The following is a 20,470-nucleotide window of genomic DNA, read 5'->3' on the forward strand; positions in this document are numbered from 1 at the left end:
GTTTTTATTTCCAGTGTTTATTCATGTCTGTACACTGCAACACAAAAATGTTATTTTATTTTATTTTTAAACATATTTTACAAAATGAAAAACAAACATCCTTCAAAAACCCTTTTTAGACATGTTTCCAGTAAATAATCATTTGGACAAATCTGTTGCGGAGCAACTCATAAATGAAGCACCAACAACCAAAGATAATGAGAATAAAGCCACAGATGAGAAAGTACAAGAACCCAGGAATTCAGAAAACCGATAAAGTTGCACAATTTATAAATCCTGAATGACAAATTTTGCAGTTTCCATTCATGGAGGCATCCAAGGTAAGAAACTGCTGAGGATCTGTACATAAAATGTAATCCCACATTCCATGGCACCAGTGGTCCTTACGTACAAAGAATAATAATTTTATTTATGAGAAAATAAAATTCAGAATACTTTGATCGTTTTTCAGCCCTTATTTAAATCTTGTAACTACACCGAAACGACCAATTTAAAAAGTGAAACTTCCAAAACCCAGTGGCACATATGGCACTAGTCTAAACCAAAGTTTCTTTTTCTGCTTCAATAATTACTCACTGATCATTTCTGTATCCCCCTCCCTGTGTAGGAAACCCCCCCCAAATAAAACTTGTGTAACCAATGTTACCAACCCAAACTGTATTGCTGAGAGCCAAACTTGGAGTAAACAATAACGACTAACACAGTCACGTTGGTCTTGGAAACAGCCCTTCTGCACAATAATGCTCTGAAATTAAGTACAAAATACTCAAAACTCTCATTAGTAAGCCATAGTTTCCCACTGATTAAGTTAAAGTTTGCCAACCAAAGTGTGGGAACACAGATCAAGCTTACTGGTGCAAAAACTGAAGGAAACATTAAATAGCATCACCTTTGTTAATGACTACAACAATCTAGTTTAAAGGCAACACAGACTGACAAACAGGCTCAAAGTGAACCACTACATCCACCATCACAGCCAAAGAAAGACCTTTTTCTTTTGTTTACACAAGGACTTGAAGACACGCCTTTGGTTAAAGGCCAGGTTCACATTTTGCATGCATGGAAATGATCACTGGATATTGAAATGTTTCTTTCTGTTCATGAAGCAATAAAAATGAAAGTGTTAGGGGACAAAATCCACAGTCCTCATTTTGCATAAAAATGCTTTTGCAAGCCAAACTCAATCTGATCTTTTTATTCAAAATTCCCTTTTTCTGTTCAGCCGCATCTCTGGAAGCAGATCCAGTGACCTGTGTTTACATTTGATCTGCATCAAGAGCATATAAGGAAAAATACAAGTTAAAAGCAGTGACGTGTCCACTGAATCTGACCGTATTGGCTTGTAATGACCGATTTCAGCCAGGTCACCTGACTCTACCTTCCTGTTCTTTTAAGCAAGCTCAACAAAAGCTTTAGGCATTAGCAGTGGTATAACAGTAGCACTGTGCTTCCTTTGTCCTGAGGATGTACCATGTTTGGCCAGCTGCACCTCATAACTGCACAAATTGAGATGAGATCAGGTTGCAAGATATTTTCATACCTGGTTGTCTGTGCCAACCATGTGCAACTACAGTACGTCTGTAGAGTCACAAGCAAGAATTTGGTTACACAAGAAGAGCACTGTGAATTGTGTACCTTTTCACAGCCAGCATGGACAGCAGGAATGATCACAGGGACCAGAAACTCAACGTGTGCGTTGCTTTTATTTGACACTTGAACGCTATAGTTTCCACGAGGAGGCCAAAAGTGCAATCTTCTTTGACTTGATGACAGGAATAAAATGAAGTCTGCTTTGGTCTAACAAATTAGGCACTACAATTAAACGGTCCTGCAGCCAGATCACCTCATACCACAACTTCACCATTATTCCAAAAACCATTAAACACGATTCACCAGTGAGTCAGGTACTTCCCAATCATCATTCACACAAAAACAGCATTCCTCACAGGAGCAGAAAGGTAAGACACAAAATGAAATGTTTATAGCTTGAAATCAACAAGACTACACTTGCACCTGATACACAATGGCTTCTGAAAATGCCTGTGCAGATACAGCCCCTCTGAAATAAAGGTTTTTCCAACTCTGCCTCTCAGCTTTGTTCATATGTTAGTTGTACCCCAACATACCTTCATTCATCTGATTGTGATTAATGCATGTGCTCATCATTTAGCCTTCTTATTGCACCTGCACTGTGTTGTCAATCTGACAAAGCCAATTTGAAACAACAGAAAACAGATTCCAATATAGAGGATTTAAAATGAATAAATTAAATGCCAATTTAATGTAACCATCTGGCACTTCTGCAACATACTTCATGGTCTTTAGCAGAAAAAAAAAAATCAAAATACAAAAGCCTAAGTTTAACTTTCAGAATGAAACAGATATGAAATAAAATCAACCAGGAAAAGTTGAGACTAAATATCATTTAAGTGCTGCGTTTCCTGACATCAATAACAAAAGTTGGCATAATCAGCATAAAAAAGTAACACCTTTGTGAGTACTTCCACCACAACTGTGTTTATCAGCCAAGTAGGACCAAAGTCCATTTTCAAAAATATCCGATGTGCTTCCATTCAAATGCCACTAAGCCCCGATTTGTAAGTATTTTCTGACATCATCTGAAGGTGTGGTTTTCAGCATACGTCCATGTTTTTTAAAGTGTCAGGAAAACAAGGCGACAGGAAGAACAAGAGCATCAGTGTGTGTCGTCTTCTTGATGGGGAATCCAAAATCTAGCCTTTAGAGCATGCATCCGCATCGATACTGTTGACGAGATTAGTCAATGTCCATGCCAAAAATGGCACAAGCCTGAGGGTAAGCTGAGGTTGTGATCAGGGTAAACATACCAACGTGATTTTAAGGCAGTGAGAGGCAGCTTGAAGGTTCACAGGCCTTCGGTGTCATACCTTTTGGCTGTCCAGCCTCAGCCAGTAAACACCTTGTCTTGTGTAGCGGACCATGGAGGTCATATCTGAAGACAGGTTTAAGGGCCCCATAACAGTGTCCAGCTCTGCCAACATACCTGAAACACATGGAAACAAAAGCACGGTAAAGCTCCACAAACAAAAACAAGTCCATCCATCCATTCGCTTCCGCTCATCCTTTTCAGGGTCGCGGGGGGGCGCTGGAGCCTATCCCAGCTGTCATAGGGCAAGAGGCGGGGTACACCCTGGACAGGTCACCAGTCTGTCACAGGGCCAACACACAGGGACAGACAACCAGTCGCACCAACATTCGCACCAACATTCACACCTAGTGGCAATTTGGATTATCCAATTAACCTATCCCCACAAGCTGCATGTCTTTGGACGGTGGGAGGAAGCCGGAGTACCCGGAGGGAACCCACGCAAACACGGGAAGAACATGCAAACTCCACACAGAAAGACCCCGGCCTGATGGTGGAATTGAACTCAGGACCTTCTTGCTGTGCGGCAACAGTGCTAACCACCGTGCTGCCAAAAACAAATCAGTCAAACAATTTTAATTTGTTAATTCGTTTTTTTGTTTGTTTGTTTGTTTGTTTTTAAAATAAATGTGATGTAGCACGGTACAAGTTAGTCAGTGATGCATACTGAGAATGTCAGCTGCCCACAGGAACAGCAAAGCAACAGGGCAAGCAAAACAACTGGATCTTTCAATATTTCCTTAGTTTGTCATCTTTACTTTGCAGTTTCTCTCAATATTACCTTAGTTTCGCACACAATTTCCTATGCATAAACTGCAAATAAAAAATACAATTTTTTGTTATGTCCTAAATCCTTGTCAAGCAGATGCCAGCTATGAGGGGAAAACCCTTCTCACTGCAGCTGCACACAACTAAATTTTACTGGCTGACCAACTTTGCATCCTTTGCCTTTGGTGATGGCGCATTATGATTGATAAAATGTTTCTTGTAAACCTAGTGGAGTTTATAAAATCAACAGATTAATTGCTTATGAACATCCGACAAGTGACTATTTGCATCATTATTAAAGCACAATAATTAAAGTGTCCTGTGTGGTTAGAAAAGCACAACCAATGTCTTTAAGTCCCTCCACACTACAAACATTCACTGAGCTTTCCAGGTCGTTTTAACCTTCTTTAACCTTTGGTCTCTTTTCCTTTGTTCTTACCGCTGCCTTTACGTGCCAACTCTTCTGCCTGCTCCCAGATGTCATGAGCACTCAAAAACAATGATGTGATGTTGACATAGGTGAAAGTCATTTGTTCAATGGCTTGAGGAACTGCCACAGTACTGCCCACAACCAACCCACTGGCACTGTGGTTAGAGCTAGGACCTGAGGTGGTGGCTGGAGATGGCAGGCAGGTGGACAGGTTGTCTCCCACTCTAAAGGAGAATTGTTAAAAAAAAAAAAAAAAAAATACAGAATGTCTTTACACAGTTGAGAGCAATGTACTCGTTACTGTAATATAGAAAGAAAATGACTTGCCTAGATGTTTGAGGATTGTGTGTTGCCTGAGCAGAGCTCTGTAAGAGAAATTTAATCAGCAAAACAAATATTGACCAGCTCCTGTGCTCATACATCAATGCCATTTTCTACAAGTAATAAGGCAATCTGCCATTACAAGCCATCTCCTTTAAATACTTACACTGAAGTGTTCAGTGAGGGTCTTTGAATACTTTAGTGCAGCTTTGTGTTTGTGTCGAAACATGGCCATTTGCAGGAGAGACTGGCACTTCAAACTACAGGACACACATGACTGTTACTTATAGGTCACATGACTACAAACAAACAACAGAATAATAGTGAATATTATCATCCATCTATTCTACAACTCCTAATTTCTTATTTCTATTTGCTTACGCTTTCTTTGACAACATATTTAGACATGTGAGGAATTGTTTAATAAGAACTTTATGCTGCTACATATCAGTCAGTTTCCAGTGATACAGCCTAACTTCCTGAACTAACGTTACATGAGGAGGCATCAAGACAAACCTTCACAGGTTAATAGGGTCTCAGACATTGTAATAAATGGAGAAAACAGCACATTAATCATGATTCAAACCTTACCATAAAACTAGAAAGTCTTTCTCTGGGGGTGGAGCAGAAAGGTCCACTGAGTTTTTAAGTTTCAGCACAAACCTGTGAAATTAGAAAATCAGATCAAGTCATGGATCAAACTCAGAACCAAAATACAAATACCATAGATACACTGTGACAAATGTTTGTCTTCTTCTAGAGAAATATAAATTACTTGCTTGAGTGTCTTGAAAGTTAAAAGGCACATTTTCCCTGCTCTGTACTTGGCAACATGATTTACAGGCATGCGTCTGCTTCCACTATTAATTCACTCATGAATCTATCCTGGTGTCAGGCTTATTACAGGCAATTTTTACTGTGCTAACTAAAACAGCGTTATAAGATGCTTTTGTTTTTCTATAAGGCTCTCATTGGAACATTACAATTTTATATCACACTATGATAGACCGCTTCTGCATCACATTAAAAATTATTTACTTTGAAAGTATTTAGAGTCCAACTTACTTGTGATCTCACATTACTGGCTGATATCAGTCATTTATCTATGTTTTATGTAGCTGATTATAACAGTGGATAAATCTAATTTTTAAAAAGAGTTACACTGTTACATTGTTACATAGTTTGCCCACAACAGGACCGTGTGTTGCAGCTTTGTTCAAACCCTATATCAGATAAAATTCCTATATCAGACAGGCTCCATTTAAAATGTTAACATTTCAGAATAAACTTATCAGAACTGTTACATGTATCCAAAACCTGGAGCACTTTTACTCTGTAGCTTTGCCATTACAACAACAAAAGTTATAATAGTGCAAACAAGCTCTGATACATGCAGTTTCGTACTTGAGGAGTTCCACAGTCTCTGCAAACATTGTGTAGGAAGACAACAACGTCTGTGGATCTTTTTCCATGGCAATGCCACTCTCAACAAAGAACATGGCAGCATCAAGGTAGTTGAAAGCTTTACTGAGCTTATCCGACTACGGAGAGAGAAACATGTACATATTGGTCATTAGTTAGTTGTATGACTCTGAACTGGATAAAACTTTATAAAATCAAGTTAAAGAAAACCTACCTCTGCATCTGCTTTATGCTTTAGTCTTTTGGCCTCTTTTATGTAATGTTTCACTGGATGTTGTCTGTGAGATAATGTACTAGTGTGAGAGGAGCACCAAAAATGCATAAGCAGGATATTAGCTGACATTACAAGCAATGAATCTTACTTCTCTTCAAATTTGAGCAAGGATCTGTTAGCCACAGCTTCGCTGAGGGGCTGTGATGATGATGTTACAGCAAAGCTGACCTTTGGGGACTTATTCTAGGATTGCAGGGCACATCTTGGTTAAAATTTTAATTCTGCTTATTAAGAGCCAAGTTTTCTGATTAAATTAGAAATCACTTAATCAAATTACTGGTTAAAGGAAAAGAAGGATAATTACCGTTTCAGACTTTGGGTGCTCTGTGGATTTTCCATTGCTCTTCTTGTGTTTATGAGACACCTTTTTCTTTTCTGTTTTCTTACTCGATTCTTGTGTTTTCACCTGGCTCTTGTGAAGCTTTGACTTTTTAGCAGCATCTTCAGATGGTTCAGGGTGCTGACAATCTTTCTTGGCCTTCTTCCGCTGCTGGGCCTCTGCTAGACTGCTTGAACACCTACAGGTGACAAGATCATTGAGGACGGTTCAAGGTACAGTGTAAGATGGTTAAATGATAAAGATCTGACCAATTTAGGGGACCTACTTCAGTTTCACAGAAACTTTTGTCAATGAAGCGTTCTTGTTTTCCAGCTTCTGTTTCTTCCTGGGAAGACCTTTGTTGTCTACCTCAGCCTAGAGAAGAGGACAAACCAGGCAATAAAATAAAAACTTTCCGCGCACATGTATGTTTACTAGAAGAGCACCAAACCTCGTGCTTCTCACATTTTGTGGTTTACTCTTCCTGCTGGTTTTAGTGTGGCTGTGTGTTGCAGAAGTACCACCGCCTACTTTATCTGGATCCGTGACCGGTGCAGATTGTTTTGCAGTGCTGGGAATTCCTTGGTGAATGCCAGAGGTCTGGGGCACTCTTGAGAGCAGACTTAGCTCTATCTTCACCATTAGGGATCTGGGAGTCCTCTCGAGGTCCAGAGAAGCCTTGGCAATACGCCCAGGCTTCTTTAAGTGCTTGTGGGTCGTTTTGTGAGGCATCTTGGTGCCCGTCTGGGAGATGGTCTCTGTGTTGGATTTGCTACAACTGATGCTGACTGGTGGGGCAGGCTGAACAGGGCTTTGGGCGGGGCAGGAGTTAGGAAAATGCTGTGAACTGAGTTTAGTCCTTTTAATGTCTCTTTTACCATTACTGCCTTCCTTACTTTTTTTGCAGTGTCCTACTTTCGTCTTTACCTTGGGTCTATCTGTGAAACACGGGTATTTTGTTTGAGCTGTTACCGCTTCCTCACATTTCACAGGGGTTGCTGCATCAGTGCGGTCTGGACAACCTCCTTTCACCGATTTTGAGAATTTCTTTGAGCTGTTCACATTAGCAGAGAGAGATTTTTGGCGACTTTGCAGACAACAGTTGTCCTGAGAGCTTTCACTGCTTTGCTGAGAAACTGCGGTGCTGTCTGTGTGGTGAGAAGAAAGCTGAGGCTGAGACTCCCCAGTAGAGTCAACCACTTGAACGCTGGAGTGTTTGAAGTCTTGAGTGAACTGTTGTTCTTTATGAGATGTGTTCTCAGGAACAAGTACCGCGCTTTGACTTTCACTGCCAGAATTTGGTTGGCTGGACCTGATCCAGTTTCCCAACTGCCAGTCCTCATGGCTCACTGCTGGGGCGTCAGCCTGCAAACACAAGTTGATTTCAGAAAAGGACGAACATAAAGATTCTGTACATGTACATATAAAAGTGAACGGTTACCGCAGTTTTAATTGAGGTGCCAGCTGGGGGCTGAGGTGGCTCCACAGTAGAGTTTTCACTCTCCGAATCTGATCCCGAGCTACTCTCCGATTCACTGGAGCTCATAGACTCTACCCCGCTGGAATGTGCCCCTTCAAATGAACTTCATCAAAAACACACAAACACCGGATCAATATTCAGTTTTTCGCTAGTTAATACATTCGGCAAATATGTACCAGAAAAATAATTGATGAGATAAACAATTCGATAAGTGCACCGTTTTAAAATAAATTTAAAGCCACAAAGACTGAATTAAATCATTAGTTGTTTAAATTAATCTGCTACTTTTTTGATAATAAACCACTTCAGCAATTAACAATTTTTGTTTGCTGCTTTTTCCCCTTTGTAGTAGTAGTAATAGTAATAATAATATTTAAATTAAATAGGACTACTTAAATATGGAGTGATGCAAGTGAAGTCTGTTTAGAAAAATAATTCAATAAATAGGAGAAAACCAGTGATTTCCTTTTGAGTTTAGCATGGTTCTTTGGCTGGCAATTTACATTTCAGCTAACTGCCACGGCACTTACGATGAGGACATCTGTTGGCTGGGATGAGATGACTCAGGAGGTGAGGAGTCATGGTTTCCTGGAAAAAGTAAACAAGAATTAGTACAACAAAATAAACAACAGAAGTTTAAAGTGGTTTTAAGCCTTTGCACTGAAATCTACTGGCAGAGTTTGGATTTTAAAGGTTATGTCTCATATCATGGAATTCATGCACTATATGGATCGTTGGGATGTGTGTACTTTTAACTTGTGTTGGTAAAACACGGCACCCCCCCCCCCCCCCATATTTGATGGCAGGTACTTCAACAGCTGGGAGTCACTGGGAGTTACTGAGTAACTGCACATCCGCCTTTGCCAGTAGGACCTGAAAGTTGGTGACATTTAACCAATATGTCTAGCTAAAGGAAGACTTAATACACTGCCTCCACTCACTTTCCCTATAGAACATTTTTCCATCTTTGAGAGAGCACCAGAGTTGTACTTAATTCATTTCATGTAAAAAAGTTGATGGAAAAATCCACTGATATCCAGAAATGTTACATAAATGATACTGATCATGCCCTGTTGTCCTGGGATTCCTACCATTTAAGCATTTATACACTGACATCTACAAACTACCCAAAGCAGGGTGTACATGCGCATGGCACTCTCCAGGCAGGAGCCTACTCCTGCATTACCATATGCCAGACTACACTGTAAAACAGCTCAGAAACCGCTTTAGGAACATTACAAAGGGTGCAAGGCAATGATGCAGTCATCAAGCTCTCCAGATCCCACTCTAACTGAGCAACCTCAAACCACCGGACCCCAAGGGACTTGATGCCAATGTTCAAGTGCCAGACACAATAGTAGACCCTCACAGGTCCTCCATCCATGCCTTGATAGGTCAGAGCTGTTGCTTAAATGAAAGGCATCATAGTGAAAACAATACTAAGTGGAAACTAAGAAGTAAAACACCATTCACTACTTCTCTCATTTAGATAAGATGAAATAAAACTGTGGGTGGTTTCTCAGATCTGTGGCCACAGAACAGAGCCTGTTTAATAGATCACATGACAGAGTCGCCTGCTACCACCATCAACCACAAACATAACAGACTAGCACCTGCTTTGCATTCACTGCCGATTTTTCAAGATAGTATAGAATACAGCATTTCTAACTAAGGTTGCTTGATCTATGACTGAATACTTCTTCGCTTCACTCACTCTGTCCTGGACATGAAGAGGCATGCTTTGCTTCCTGTAAAGACAGATAAAGAAACATGCTAGTGTTAATCAAGGTCATACTTGTACTTGATCTATATCTGCACATTTATGCCCACGTTTAGGCTCAACTGATAAACGCTTTAGCAACAAGACCTATGTTACAGCTTTTAAAGCTTTCTTGTGCTGATTTTAGCGGTCATGAAAAGATTATTCTGAGAAACAAAAGCAAAGCTAATTTAATCACAGATGTAATCTAACTTGACTTGTGTAACTGAGAAGTTGACCTATGGCTGACACTAGTGAAAGACAAAAATATCCATCCTTGGGGAAGCATAAAAGTGATGTGTAAATTATCTCCTAATGTCTAAGGCCACTGCACAGCTGCATGGACTTATTGCCAGCGTGTGACTCAGTCACACCACAGTACTTGATGTGAATTTGTCAAAATTTGAGGGAGCTTTTGCACGACTATAGTTTAAAAGAAAATAACTTGGCCAATCTGGACTTCATTGAAGACTATAAGATACAAAATACTTTATAGCACCTTAGAAGAATTAAGATTTATTCTGTCTCCTACAGTGACTGACCTCTGCTCAATAATTTCAAGTTTGACAGAAGGAAATAATGAGGCAACCAAGACCCCTGCACTTATATAGACACGTGAAACATAAAATCAGATTTTTCACCTTGGCTAGAAAAGGGGACTTGGGGGGCTCATCTGTGCTTGGTGTGCATATAGTTTTTAGGAGAGGTGGCCAAGCATGAGCCATTTCCTATAGAGAGAAAAAACAAAGGGATATTTATTGTAGTGTAGTGCATGCTGCATACACTCTCACTGGAGTCCCAACACATTTGTTAATTTCATCCTTTGCCTTTGAATTGAAAATAAGAACGCAAGCAGGTATTTTTACCCTTAAGATGTCCTCCACACATTGAGCTTCATCTGTCTTTGTCTACGGAGAAAAACAAAACGTATTCATTTCTGAAAGTACCCAAAGATCTTTAAACAAAATAAAGATCAGCAAATCTGTCTTCAACATCTCACATCATTAACTCCAAAATTTATAGCCAAGAGACAGCGATAATGCAATAGCTGTCCCTCATCAGCACTGAAAATTGTATAGTTTTCAAAAGTAATAGTAATTAATATTGTTATAAGATAATAAGAAAAAAAAGAATTTCATCTCTGTGCTAGATACAGAAAGACTTCTGCATAAGAGGGTGGAAAATCGTATTTTGTATGTATGACATTTGACTAAACAGTAGGTTGAGGTGTGTGTTTCTGATTAAACATTTAAAATAAGCAACAACTGTCAATACTCTATATCAGGCTACATTAGATAAATACTACAAACACATAAGTCCACATGGTACATTTCTGTTTGTTTTCAGGAGTCTCTCCCAGTTTTTCCTTCTGAATGGATAGTGTTTGAGATAAGGTCAGACTGAATGGGCCCCAGAGCAGTTATGCAAGTTGGTGACAAAGCTCATTTATTGTTCTGCTGAGCCTAGGGGTGAATTTATCACAGGTCACAAAACACAGACTGCTTGCAACATCATACTGTCCACCTGAGAAAGACATGAGCACGTGCTCAAAAGACATTATGTAATATTTACACAGTAAACTTTCAAGACGCATCGTTTTCAGGAGTTTCCATACTCTTGTGATAAATAATGTAGAACTCATCCGATTGTAAAATGAAACAGTGATTACATTGTGTTTCTAACAACAGAACAGTTCATAAGACATCTATAGCCGTATACAGATGAGGCGTTAGTAAGAAATCCAAGTGAGTCACTGCGAAGTTATCTTGCACTGGATTTGTCCCAGCAGCAAATACAGCAGCTTATTCACACAGATTTGCTGCTGCAGGAGGGTAAGGGGGAGGTGCGGAGCAGTGCAGGTGCAAGGGTTGGGTGTATGTTTGTGCGTGTGATAGAGAACAGATGAATAGAGTTCAGCTGGAGTTCTGCCAAATTCTCAAAAAACAAAAAAACGAACAAGATGTTTTCAACGTAGTGAACAATCAAGTAGAATCACCGCAAATTGTGGAGACATTAAAGATAATTTGCCAGTAATACAACTGTATTTGTAATAATGCACATTATTAACAAAACCAAATTCCCTCCAGCTCTGGACTGTTGTGGGCTTAATATCACAAGCTTGACAGAATGAATAGCTTTAAGTGGCAGTAGCTAACCTTGAAATGGTAAGACTTTTTTTTTTCTTTCATCTTTTACTACCATTTCTGACTTTTCTTTTAAATTAATACTTTGACATTTGTTTTCTGGCAACATTACCACTTGATGATGAATGAATGAACTAGAAATCTTAGCTTGGCATTGAGAGTGAAAAACAAATAACCTTGTTCTTTCTATCGCTAACTGGTAGGTTTCATCTTGTTTGCTTTACACAGGTACAAGTGATAAGGCAAAAAAAAAAAGCAGCTTAACTTTTACTGGCTGTGTGGCATCTATGCCAAGTTAACCTTCTCCTGGCTCGATACACTCAAACCTATTTATTATTTATAATGCATCCCGAAAAGTGCATTTATCATAGCACCATCATCAACTTGTTTAGGCATTGTTGTTCTGGAAGTGTTGTTAACCCTTAACCCCAACAAAGTTTTGACAGTTGGGCTAGCAACATGGTAGCCCACTGCTAGCAGTTAGTAACAAGAGTATAGGAGGCAAAATTGGATAAAGTGCTATAAATGCATTCCATTTGTGTTTTTTCAAATAAAGTACTTTGTCATTGTTATTTTACTCAAAAAAACCCTGCACATTTCACAGTTGCTAAGCTGTAATATCTAAGACAATTAACTCACCTCCAAAAATTGTGGCGCTTTCTTTGTTTTACCCAGGTCAGACTTGCCTATCAACTCTGGCAGTGGTGCATATGGTTCTGGTGAAGGCTTTAGCTCAGGTGACTCTGTGACCAACTGGTCCTGCCCATCCATGGGCCGCACGTATGCTGTTGGCTTCTGGGTCATGACCACACTGGGCTGCTTAGATGACAACAGGAGAGGAAACGTCTGGGAGGGTAGTGCGTTAGTTTTGTTAGCTTCAGGCAGTGATACATCCTTAGGGGATTGTTTAATTTTCAATATGGAAACATCTACATTGCTGGAAGACTCAGAGGCATGGTCTGTGGACCCTTGATATTCATCAACAGTGTCCTTAGTGTCCGTGTCCATGTGATTATGGTCACTGGAATGTAGGAAGGGTAGCGGCTTAACATCGTCAGACTGATCAGACATTTCGTGGTAAAGACTGGCACGGTCCCTGAGGTCTGAGAAGACTTCGTTCTTCTTTTGTTGTTGTTGATGATGTGCTGAGTGGTTAAGCTGACTGCCCTGACTGTGGTTTAAAGGTGGCTTTGAGAAAGTGGATGAATGTCCATGGTGAGTCGGGGAAGTGGTAGTAACTCCTCTCATGGGGTGCAAGGAGTTACTAGAAGGCTCCTTCTGGCTTTGTGTGGACATGGAAAGGACCTGGTTCTGAATTGGAGGTTTGGTTGATTTATCTGTGTTTAACTGACCCTGATCCGACTGTGAGAGGTTTGCATAAGCGGGAGTGGGTATCATCTCAATGGAAAGTGGTGAGGGAGTATCCACATCTTCATAATTGCCCAGCATCCTCTGGATTCGATTGGAAAGTTCATCTCCTTTGTTTGTCTACAAAAAGGATCAACATGTTAATAGAAGGCCTATATTCAGCCTATAAAGCATTTTTCCAAACATAACTGCCCCAAACTCAAAGTCTGTCTGGTTGCGTCTAGTTCACAAACATAATCCATACACAGCTGAGTGTGAAAGAGTGAGGGGTTTTGTGTTCTAGCAAACACAAAACCCCTCAGGCACCAAAGTCCTGGCATATGATATCCTCTAAAATGGACTAAGAAAAGCTGCATAGGTGCTCACACCCAAATACATACAAACCAATAAAGGGAAATTAACAAATAGATATTCAAAAAAAAAAAAAAAAAAAAGTCTTCAGCCACACAGGAGAGGGAGTATTTTGAATGAAAATAAATAAATAAAAAGCTGACCACAAGGCCTTGGCTTTTATCAGGCTACATACAGTCCTTCTCTTTTCACATTCGGAAAAAAAAAACAACAACCAAAAAAACAAAACAAAACTTTATTCTTATTCAATAGTTTTCTAAAAGTTGCTACAATTAGCCATCAATTAAAAATAAGGCAATGGAAAAAACTCTTTTAAATCCTCTTTATAGTGAGTTAGCATGATCAGTAATGTTCACTTTCCAGGAGACCACAGAGTGGTAAAGACTGGGATGCAAAGACTAAAGAAGGAATATCTGGCAGGACTCTTTAAATGCGTATCAAATACTCCAGATATTGTATTCACGATGTAAAAACTGCCTAAACCTGTTCTGCACATACTGTCACAATGTCACTCTGTTGCAGTCATTAACATATAAAAAAAAAAAAAAGAAAAAAAAGAAAACCTTGCTATACATAACCACAAGAATTAAAACTTGCAGGTGCATGCTTTACCTTGTATGGCTCCCCAAAAAGGGGTACATTCTCAGGCTTAGGTTCTTGGGTTTGGCTGGCTTCTTGGACCCTCTGTTGCCATGCTCGGAGGCGAAGGAGGTGCCTCTCTCCATCGTGTGCACTGCAGAGGATTACAAAGAAAGACAGATGTTAACTGAACTGCTTTTACAAGTATACTAGCTTAACAAAATAGCCAGACACAGAGATTGACAATAAAATGGAAAGCTTACCATCAAACTATGGAGACATGGTTAACTAAATGGTTTAAGACTGTAATGCAGCCCTTATTTGTTTTCTGACATTATTGCTGAAACTGGGTTTGGCTTAAGAGATCCTAAAATTTAGTGACTGCAATTTTAGGGCATCATATCATACTCTTATTTACCCCAGAGGCAGAGCAACAAGGTCTAATGGGAGAAGGTGCCATCCGTCATATCAACAGACATTTGTAATTAGACTCACAGGTGCCCTGAGGATTCACCAAAAACATTCACATCTGTTCTTTCTAGTCCCCAAAGATAACATGCAGCTCTTCAGACATAAAATAGATGATTATAACTAATAGTCTGGATATTCTGTCACTGGCAGAAAGCTTGTTTACAATAATAAATTATACTGTAGAAAAACAGTGTAATGGAAGCATTTCCGAGGAAAATCAATACATGCTACATACTTTGGATATACTCACGCAAACTAAGCATTTAATGTACCTTTTGAAATTTCTGTTTTCTTCCCAAAACAGTGTTATCGTCCTCGCTGAGAGCGGCCCCAGTGGAATGCCTCCATGGCAACAAGTGGAGCAGCAAAAATTTGGGACTAAGCCAAATGCATAAGGCCAAACACCTCTGAAAGCTCAAACCAGTAACAGGCTCTTCCTCAGAAACAGTAAGGGGTAAACAATACAGCTGATTATATTAAAATTACAGGCTAGTCTTTCAAAACAGTCATGAAAGCTTTTGTTCTGAAGATTGCATATGGTGATAACAATGATGCACAAGTGAAACAACCCAAGTATCTTATAGAAAGTAAAAGGCATACAGAAATGTTAAATACCGAATAATCAAAGACAACAGAGCCTGTTTTCCACAGACTTGAATTTAATTTTTATTGATAGCACATCTACAATAAAAATTACCATTAAAAAGATTCTATTAACTGTCTTTTTATACACTTTCTTTTCTGCTAATCCAGCTTAGATTTGAGAATGTAGTTAGAATATTCCATCAGTCAAAAGGTGACAGGTGGGTTACACCTGAGACAGGTCACAGTGCTAACACAGAAGAGATAAATTGGCATATTCCAAGCCTATAGCTGATTTAGAATCACAAGTTCAACTAACATGGTGGGGGAATGCAGACTCCACACAGAAAGACTGCAGCCAGCAAGCAGGTTTGAACCCTAAACCTCCTCGTTATGAGGCGACAGGAGCAAGGACAGCACCACTGTCCACCCTCCACACTGCGGTGTCCAGGTTTATATGTCCAGTGTCTTCAGTCCAAGACAGGGGTTTTGGAGTCTGTCAGACTGTGGGAGTAGACACTCAGGCAGCTGAATGATGCCGAAGGCCACAACAACAAAGACCTAACTAGGGAGCCAGCTGGCAGAAAATAAGAGATGTGAGGGACCAGGGCTGTTTAGCAGTGACTGAACTTGACGTGTCCCTTAGCATACTGACAGCAAGGGGGGTGGAGGGGGTCAAAGAAAATAAATAAATAAATAAAATACAGATAACCCTCTGTGGGATCATGTCAACTATGAGTCTGGCTGACTCCTTTGAATTTGGGAGACAGAAGAATGAGAAAGCTCTAGCATACAAATGCCAGTCACAGAAGACAAAATACCACAAACTAGGTGACTGCAGGACAAAACAGCAAAATAACAACCTTGCATAATTACCCACAAGAAAGCAGTACCGATACTGAAACGGCAAAAGGACGCAAATTCCACCTACAGTACACACACGCGCGTGCACACATGCATGCACACGCACACATGCATGCACACGCACACATGCATGCACACGCACACATACACAGTTCGATGAAAGATCTTGCAGTGTCAGTGGTAACACAAATTCAAATCAATTTGAGACAGCGGTCACAAAATCTGAGGGCTCAAATCAGATAAATATAGAAAGACAACAATCCAACCTAGAAAGCGACTCAGTTTTATCAAGTTATCCTGTCAAATGTTACACATACTTCTAATCTGTCTCAAATTTAAGAGAATGCAGAGCCACCTCTATGGCAAAGATACTCAAGTTTCCAAAGATAGTATGAGGTAAAATTACATCTTGAAACTTTGTTGAAAATGGCTGACAGTCAGTGCCATGACTGACCACACTGCTTTGCCTTTGAAGCACTTTTGCCTAATTCTAGATTTATAGCATTCACAAGGTTCTCAGAAAAAGTCATCTTGACCTCAAGTTTAGATGTCAAGATCACCGAGACTCAAACTTGCCTGAGATTTTTACTAGATAGACCTATGGTATGAATTTGGAGCTCCTGTATGGTCCTATTGCATTTAGAAACTTAGGGTCCCCGCCCCCTGCCCTCCCATCCAGCAGTGTGTTAACAATACCTTATCAGCCTTTTACAACTGAGGGGTTGGAAAAAAAAAAAGGGTAAATAAATAAAGGGTAAAAAATGATTACTTATTTCTTACTGTATTGTCTAAAAATGTGGGAAGAGGATTACTACTCATGGTTATATATTTCTTAGATTGATTTTATATTCACTTTTTAATTTTGGTGAGACAAATCAAGTAATTGGAAGATGTCACCGACAGGTCTCCCCATTTTAAAATCATTCCTTCGTCAAAGTCATTATAAGTGGTTTGAGATTTGTGAATTTAAAAGCCATTCACATCACTTCTATTGGCACGGGGGTTGCCAACAGAAGTGCCCCCAGCAGAACCAAAGGATTCCTTCACTGCAGAAGTCTAGCTTTTCACTTTTGTCTTTAAGAATGAACCCATGGCTTTTATTTTCTAGATAAATCAATTATTCTACAAAATAGGCAGTACTTGCGACATTAGTGAACAACTTTCTCTTGCCGTTTTGAAATGATTAATGACCTCTATAAAGAGACTTGGGACATATAGAGAACTTGAGCTGCCAAGCAGGGCAGATATATTTCAAAACCCATCAACCTGATACTGAATACTCACTTAACCCAGCTGTCTCAGCCAATTTACAGACTATTCAACAATATTCCTCTTATTTCAGAAATTATTGAAAGGGGAAAAAACCCCAGCTAAATGGTCATCTGCAGAGGAATGGTTTATTTGAAGAGTTGCAGTCAGGATTTACACTTCATCATCTTGTGGCAACAGTGGACTCCTCTCTATGATTGCCCTGCTAGACCTCAGTGCAGCATTCACTGCCATAGACCACAATATTTTACTATACAGATAAGAACATGACACAGGTATTAAAGGTACTGTGCTGCAGTGGTTCGAAGCAAATCTATCAAACAGTTTGTTCATATAAATGAATCATATAAAAGGCATTCCACAGGGTTCTGTGCTGGGACCAGTGCTTTCATACATTATAAAAGCTTCACTAGGGAAGTATCCTTAGAAGGCATAGCAAACATTTTCATAGACTACTTGCTTGTAGTTCCCAGGATATTTAAAAGTAAAATGGGATGCAAATCCTTCAGCTTTCAGGACCCTCTTCTGTGGAACCAGCTCTGAGTTTGGGAGACAGACTCCCTGTCTCTCAATACTTTTAAGATTAGGTTTAAAACTTAACATTTTGATAAAGTTTATAGTTTGAGCAAATCGGGTGACCCTGGACCCTCCCTTAGATTTGCTGCAATAGGCCTAGGCTGCTGGGGGCTTACCATGATTCACTGAGCATTTCTTCTAGACTCACCCCTTTTCATTCTCTCACTGCATTTTGCACTCCATCAGTTATTATTAAGCTCTTCCTTAATAGTGTGTCTTTTATCTCGTCTCCCTCCCCTCACCCACAACTGGTCGCGGCAGATATATTCAGATATAGTCACACTCACACACACACACACATATATACACGGCGTTTTTTTAAGAGCTTTGGACGCCCACATACTTCCGACTCCAGCTGTTTTCCAACTAAATCCAAGTTTTTAAGAAACGACGGCTGAGGTTTGATAATCCGTGAGTTATTAAGCGGTACGTTTTCTCCAAACATGAACGTAAAATGTGCAGTCTGAAAACACAAAACAGCTGCTATAAACACACAAGCCCCGTTAACCCAGCTGCTAAAACTCACACGACCCTGCAGTTTCCAGCTGATTCCACCTCTTCCTCGAAATGCTTACAGAGCTAAAACCCTGCACGGCTTTTAGTTTAACCTGTAAACAAAATAACAATTAACTCTAACATTTCAACAAAGTTTCAAGCTAAACCTGGCCTCAGATAAACCCTTCGGAGCGCTGCCACCGAGCAGGCTGACCTTATCCAACTAATTAACTTACTCCGACGGGTCGGACTGGGAAGCTAGCGTTCAGCTAGTAGCTGCTAGCGTCGGCTGTGTCTGCCTACCTCGGCTGAGATGTCATGGTGCGTCTCACAACAACCAAAGTTGGTTGTCATGCGTCTCTCACAGTCCTCGCCGAGGTCTTCTTCTCACTTGGTCACATTGTTTACCGGTGAAGGTGGGTTGTTAGTTTGAAAACTGTCAGGACGACGTTGTTTAATAGTTGTCTGCTGCCACTACGTGTTTGGGCTTTCCACTCTGTCTGCCTAGTGGATTGTTCTACTCTTCTTAGCCATCCGGGGACCAACCTCAGTTTTATACACTCAAATTTGTTAAAAAAGATTGCTAAAGCTGTCGATTTGCTTTTCTAAGTATATATCGAAAATAAATGTGTCGAAAGAGTCCAATAGGGGCAACATTATTAATCGTTTTTTCTCCTTTAGAGGGGTTTGCGCAAACTTTTCACAATTACCCCTGCCTGAGACACATGGTACAGCCACCTGTGTTTATATTTACGTTACGTGCTCCATCGTGATTTAACTTGGTTGACGGTACCTGAAGAATAGAATGAATAGAATGATTACGTAAAACAAGAAAAGATAGAGAATAAGTAAGTAATTTTATTATAATATGATATAACAAAACATGTTAAATGTACATAAACAAAAACAATGCTTTATTTTATAATATTTATTATTTACAGTGAGCTCTTGCCATAATTTTAGTATTGAAAACCCTACAGCAAATAATCATTTGATCTCATGATTATATGTAATGGAAAAAGAGAGATTTAAAAAATCTGATTTAGGGAAATCATCCCCTTTGTCCTGTGTGGTCCTGTTTGATATATTTGACTAATATCCATTCATAAATAAGATCATTTGAGGGGACACATGAATAAATTGTTCTTGGCAATATGTATCCATTGAACTTAAAAAATGACTCAGTAAGAAAGCAGACAGCTTAAAGGCAAGTATGACTGGCTTTTAAACACACAAGATACCTTTTTTTCTTTTCTTTTCACACTTTCTTGTGATTTGTTTGTTGGTGGTGATTAAGACAGGCAGAATGTCCTGACTCACTCTTCACCTTTGTCACACCTTTCATGACATTTCGGAGAAAGGTCTGTCTGGAGGCCCAATAGGAGGGTTATGTTATGCTGCCCCTGGTCGCCTGCCAGCAGAGCACACCAACAAAAACCCTCCTTCATTTAAGCCTTAATAGTGCTTAGGCTTAATAGTGTGTCTACACTGTAACAGAAAAAAGGTTTCCCCCCACTGCCCACCCAAACCCCTTCAATCCATACAAAACAGTACATCAATAACAACAGATATGGCATTGATTATGTTATGCAGAGAAGAGAGCTGGGATGGGGTGGTTTGCAAAACCACTTGCAGATGTTCAGTAAATGTAGGCAGACTACATGAAATTTTCCAATTTTGTGTATTAAAGAGTATCAGCTCAGCCATCAGCTGATGTATTCTGGCACTGAGATTTGCCAAGGTTTGCTTAGGATGACTTTTTGTCATGACCAAACTAACGCTGTGATTGATTAGTCAATTCAAACAGATTTTCTTTTATACTAGGCTTATCATTTAAACATGCAGTTGGAATGGATCTTTTAGTATATATTTTGATCATTAGGAATAATTCCACTAATTATTTTAAACAACTGATTATTATTTTGAGACAGATCACAAAAACTGCAATGGAACAGGAGCCTACTTGAAGCACCTTTGTGGATTTTCTTGTCCACATTTTGGAGGAATATGTGAAATATGGTGTTTGTTAAAAGACAGGAATAATGCTCAACATTTCACAGAGAAACTGGTGTTTCACCCTACTTGTAGTTTTT

The 20,470-nt window shown here is 39.7% G+C and overlaps 1 protein-coding gene across 1 annotated transcript; it reads right to left on the minus strand.

Moving 5' to 3' along the window:
- Position 1: 1 nt before the first annotated feature.
- aff1 (AF4/FMR2 family, member 1) lies at positions 2-19,068 on the minus strand. The gene is made up of 19 exons (XM_085279889.1): positions 18,681-19,068; positions 14,154-14,274; positions 12,462-13,310; positions 10,545-10,586; positions 10,320-10,406; positions 9,634-9,667; positions 8,450-8,507; positions 7,881-8,022; positions 6,905-7,804; positions 6,726-6,814; positions 6,425-6,638; positions 6,209-6,303; positions 6,061-6,124; positions 5,829-5,965; positions 5,016-5,087; positions 4,591-4,684; positions 4,431-4,468; positions 4,113-4,327; positions 2-3,022 (listed from the first exon to the last, which is right to left on the minus strand). Exons 1-19 carry the CDS (start codon positions 18,695-18,697, stop codon positions 2,901-2,903), a joined length of 3,390 nt encoding a protein of 1,129 aa, XP_085136015.1. The 5' UTR covers positions 18,698-19,068; the 3' UTR covers positions 2-2,900.
- Between the last annotated feature and the right edge of the window lie 1,402 nt (positions 19,069-20,470).

The sequence above is a fragment of the Mchenga conophoros genome, linkage group LG7 (genome assembly GCF_057382185.1).
Source record: "Mchenga conophoros isolate Kocher_MC1m ecotype Shallow Benthic linkage group LG7, M_conophoros_male_GT1.1, whole genome shotgun sequence".
Lineage (NCBI taxonomy): Eukaryota > Metazoa > Chordata > Actinopteri > Cichliformes > Cichlidae > Mchenga > Mchenga conophoros.

Excerpts from the sequence above, each read along its gene's own strand:
- aff1 (XM_085279889.1), bottom strand. Across the intron at positions 10,587-12,461 it reads AAGCGCCACAATTTTTGGAG|ACAAAGACAGATGAAGCTCA; the intron begins GTGAGTTAATTG and ends TTTTCTCCGTAG. Across the intron at positions 9,668-10,319 it reads AGTCCCCTTTTCTAGCCAAG|GAAGCAAAGCATGCCTCTTC; the intron begins GTGAAAAATCTG and ends CTGTCTTTACAG.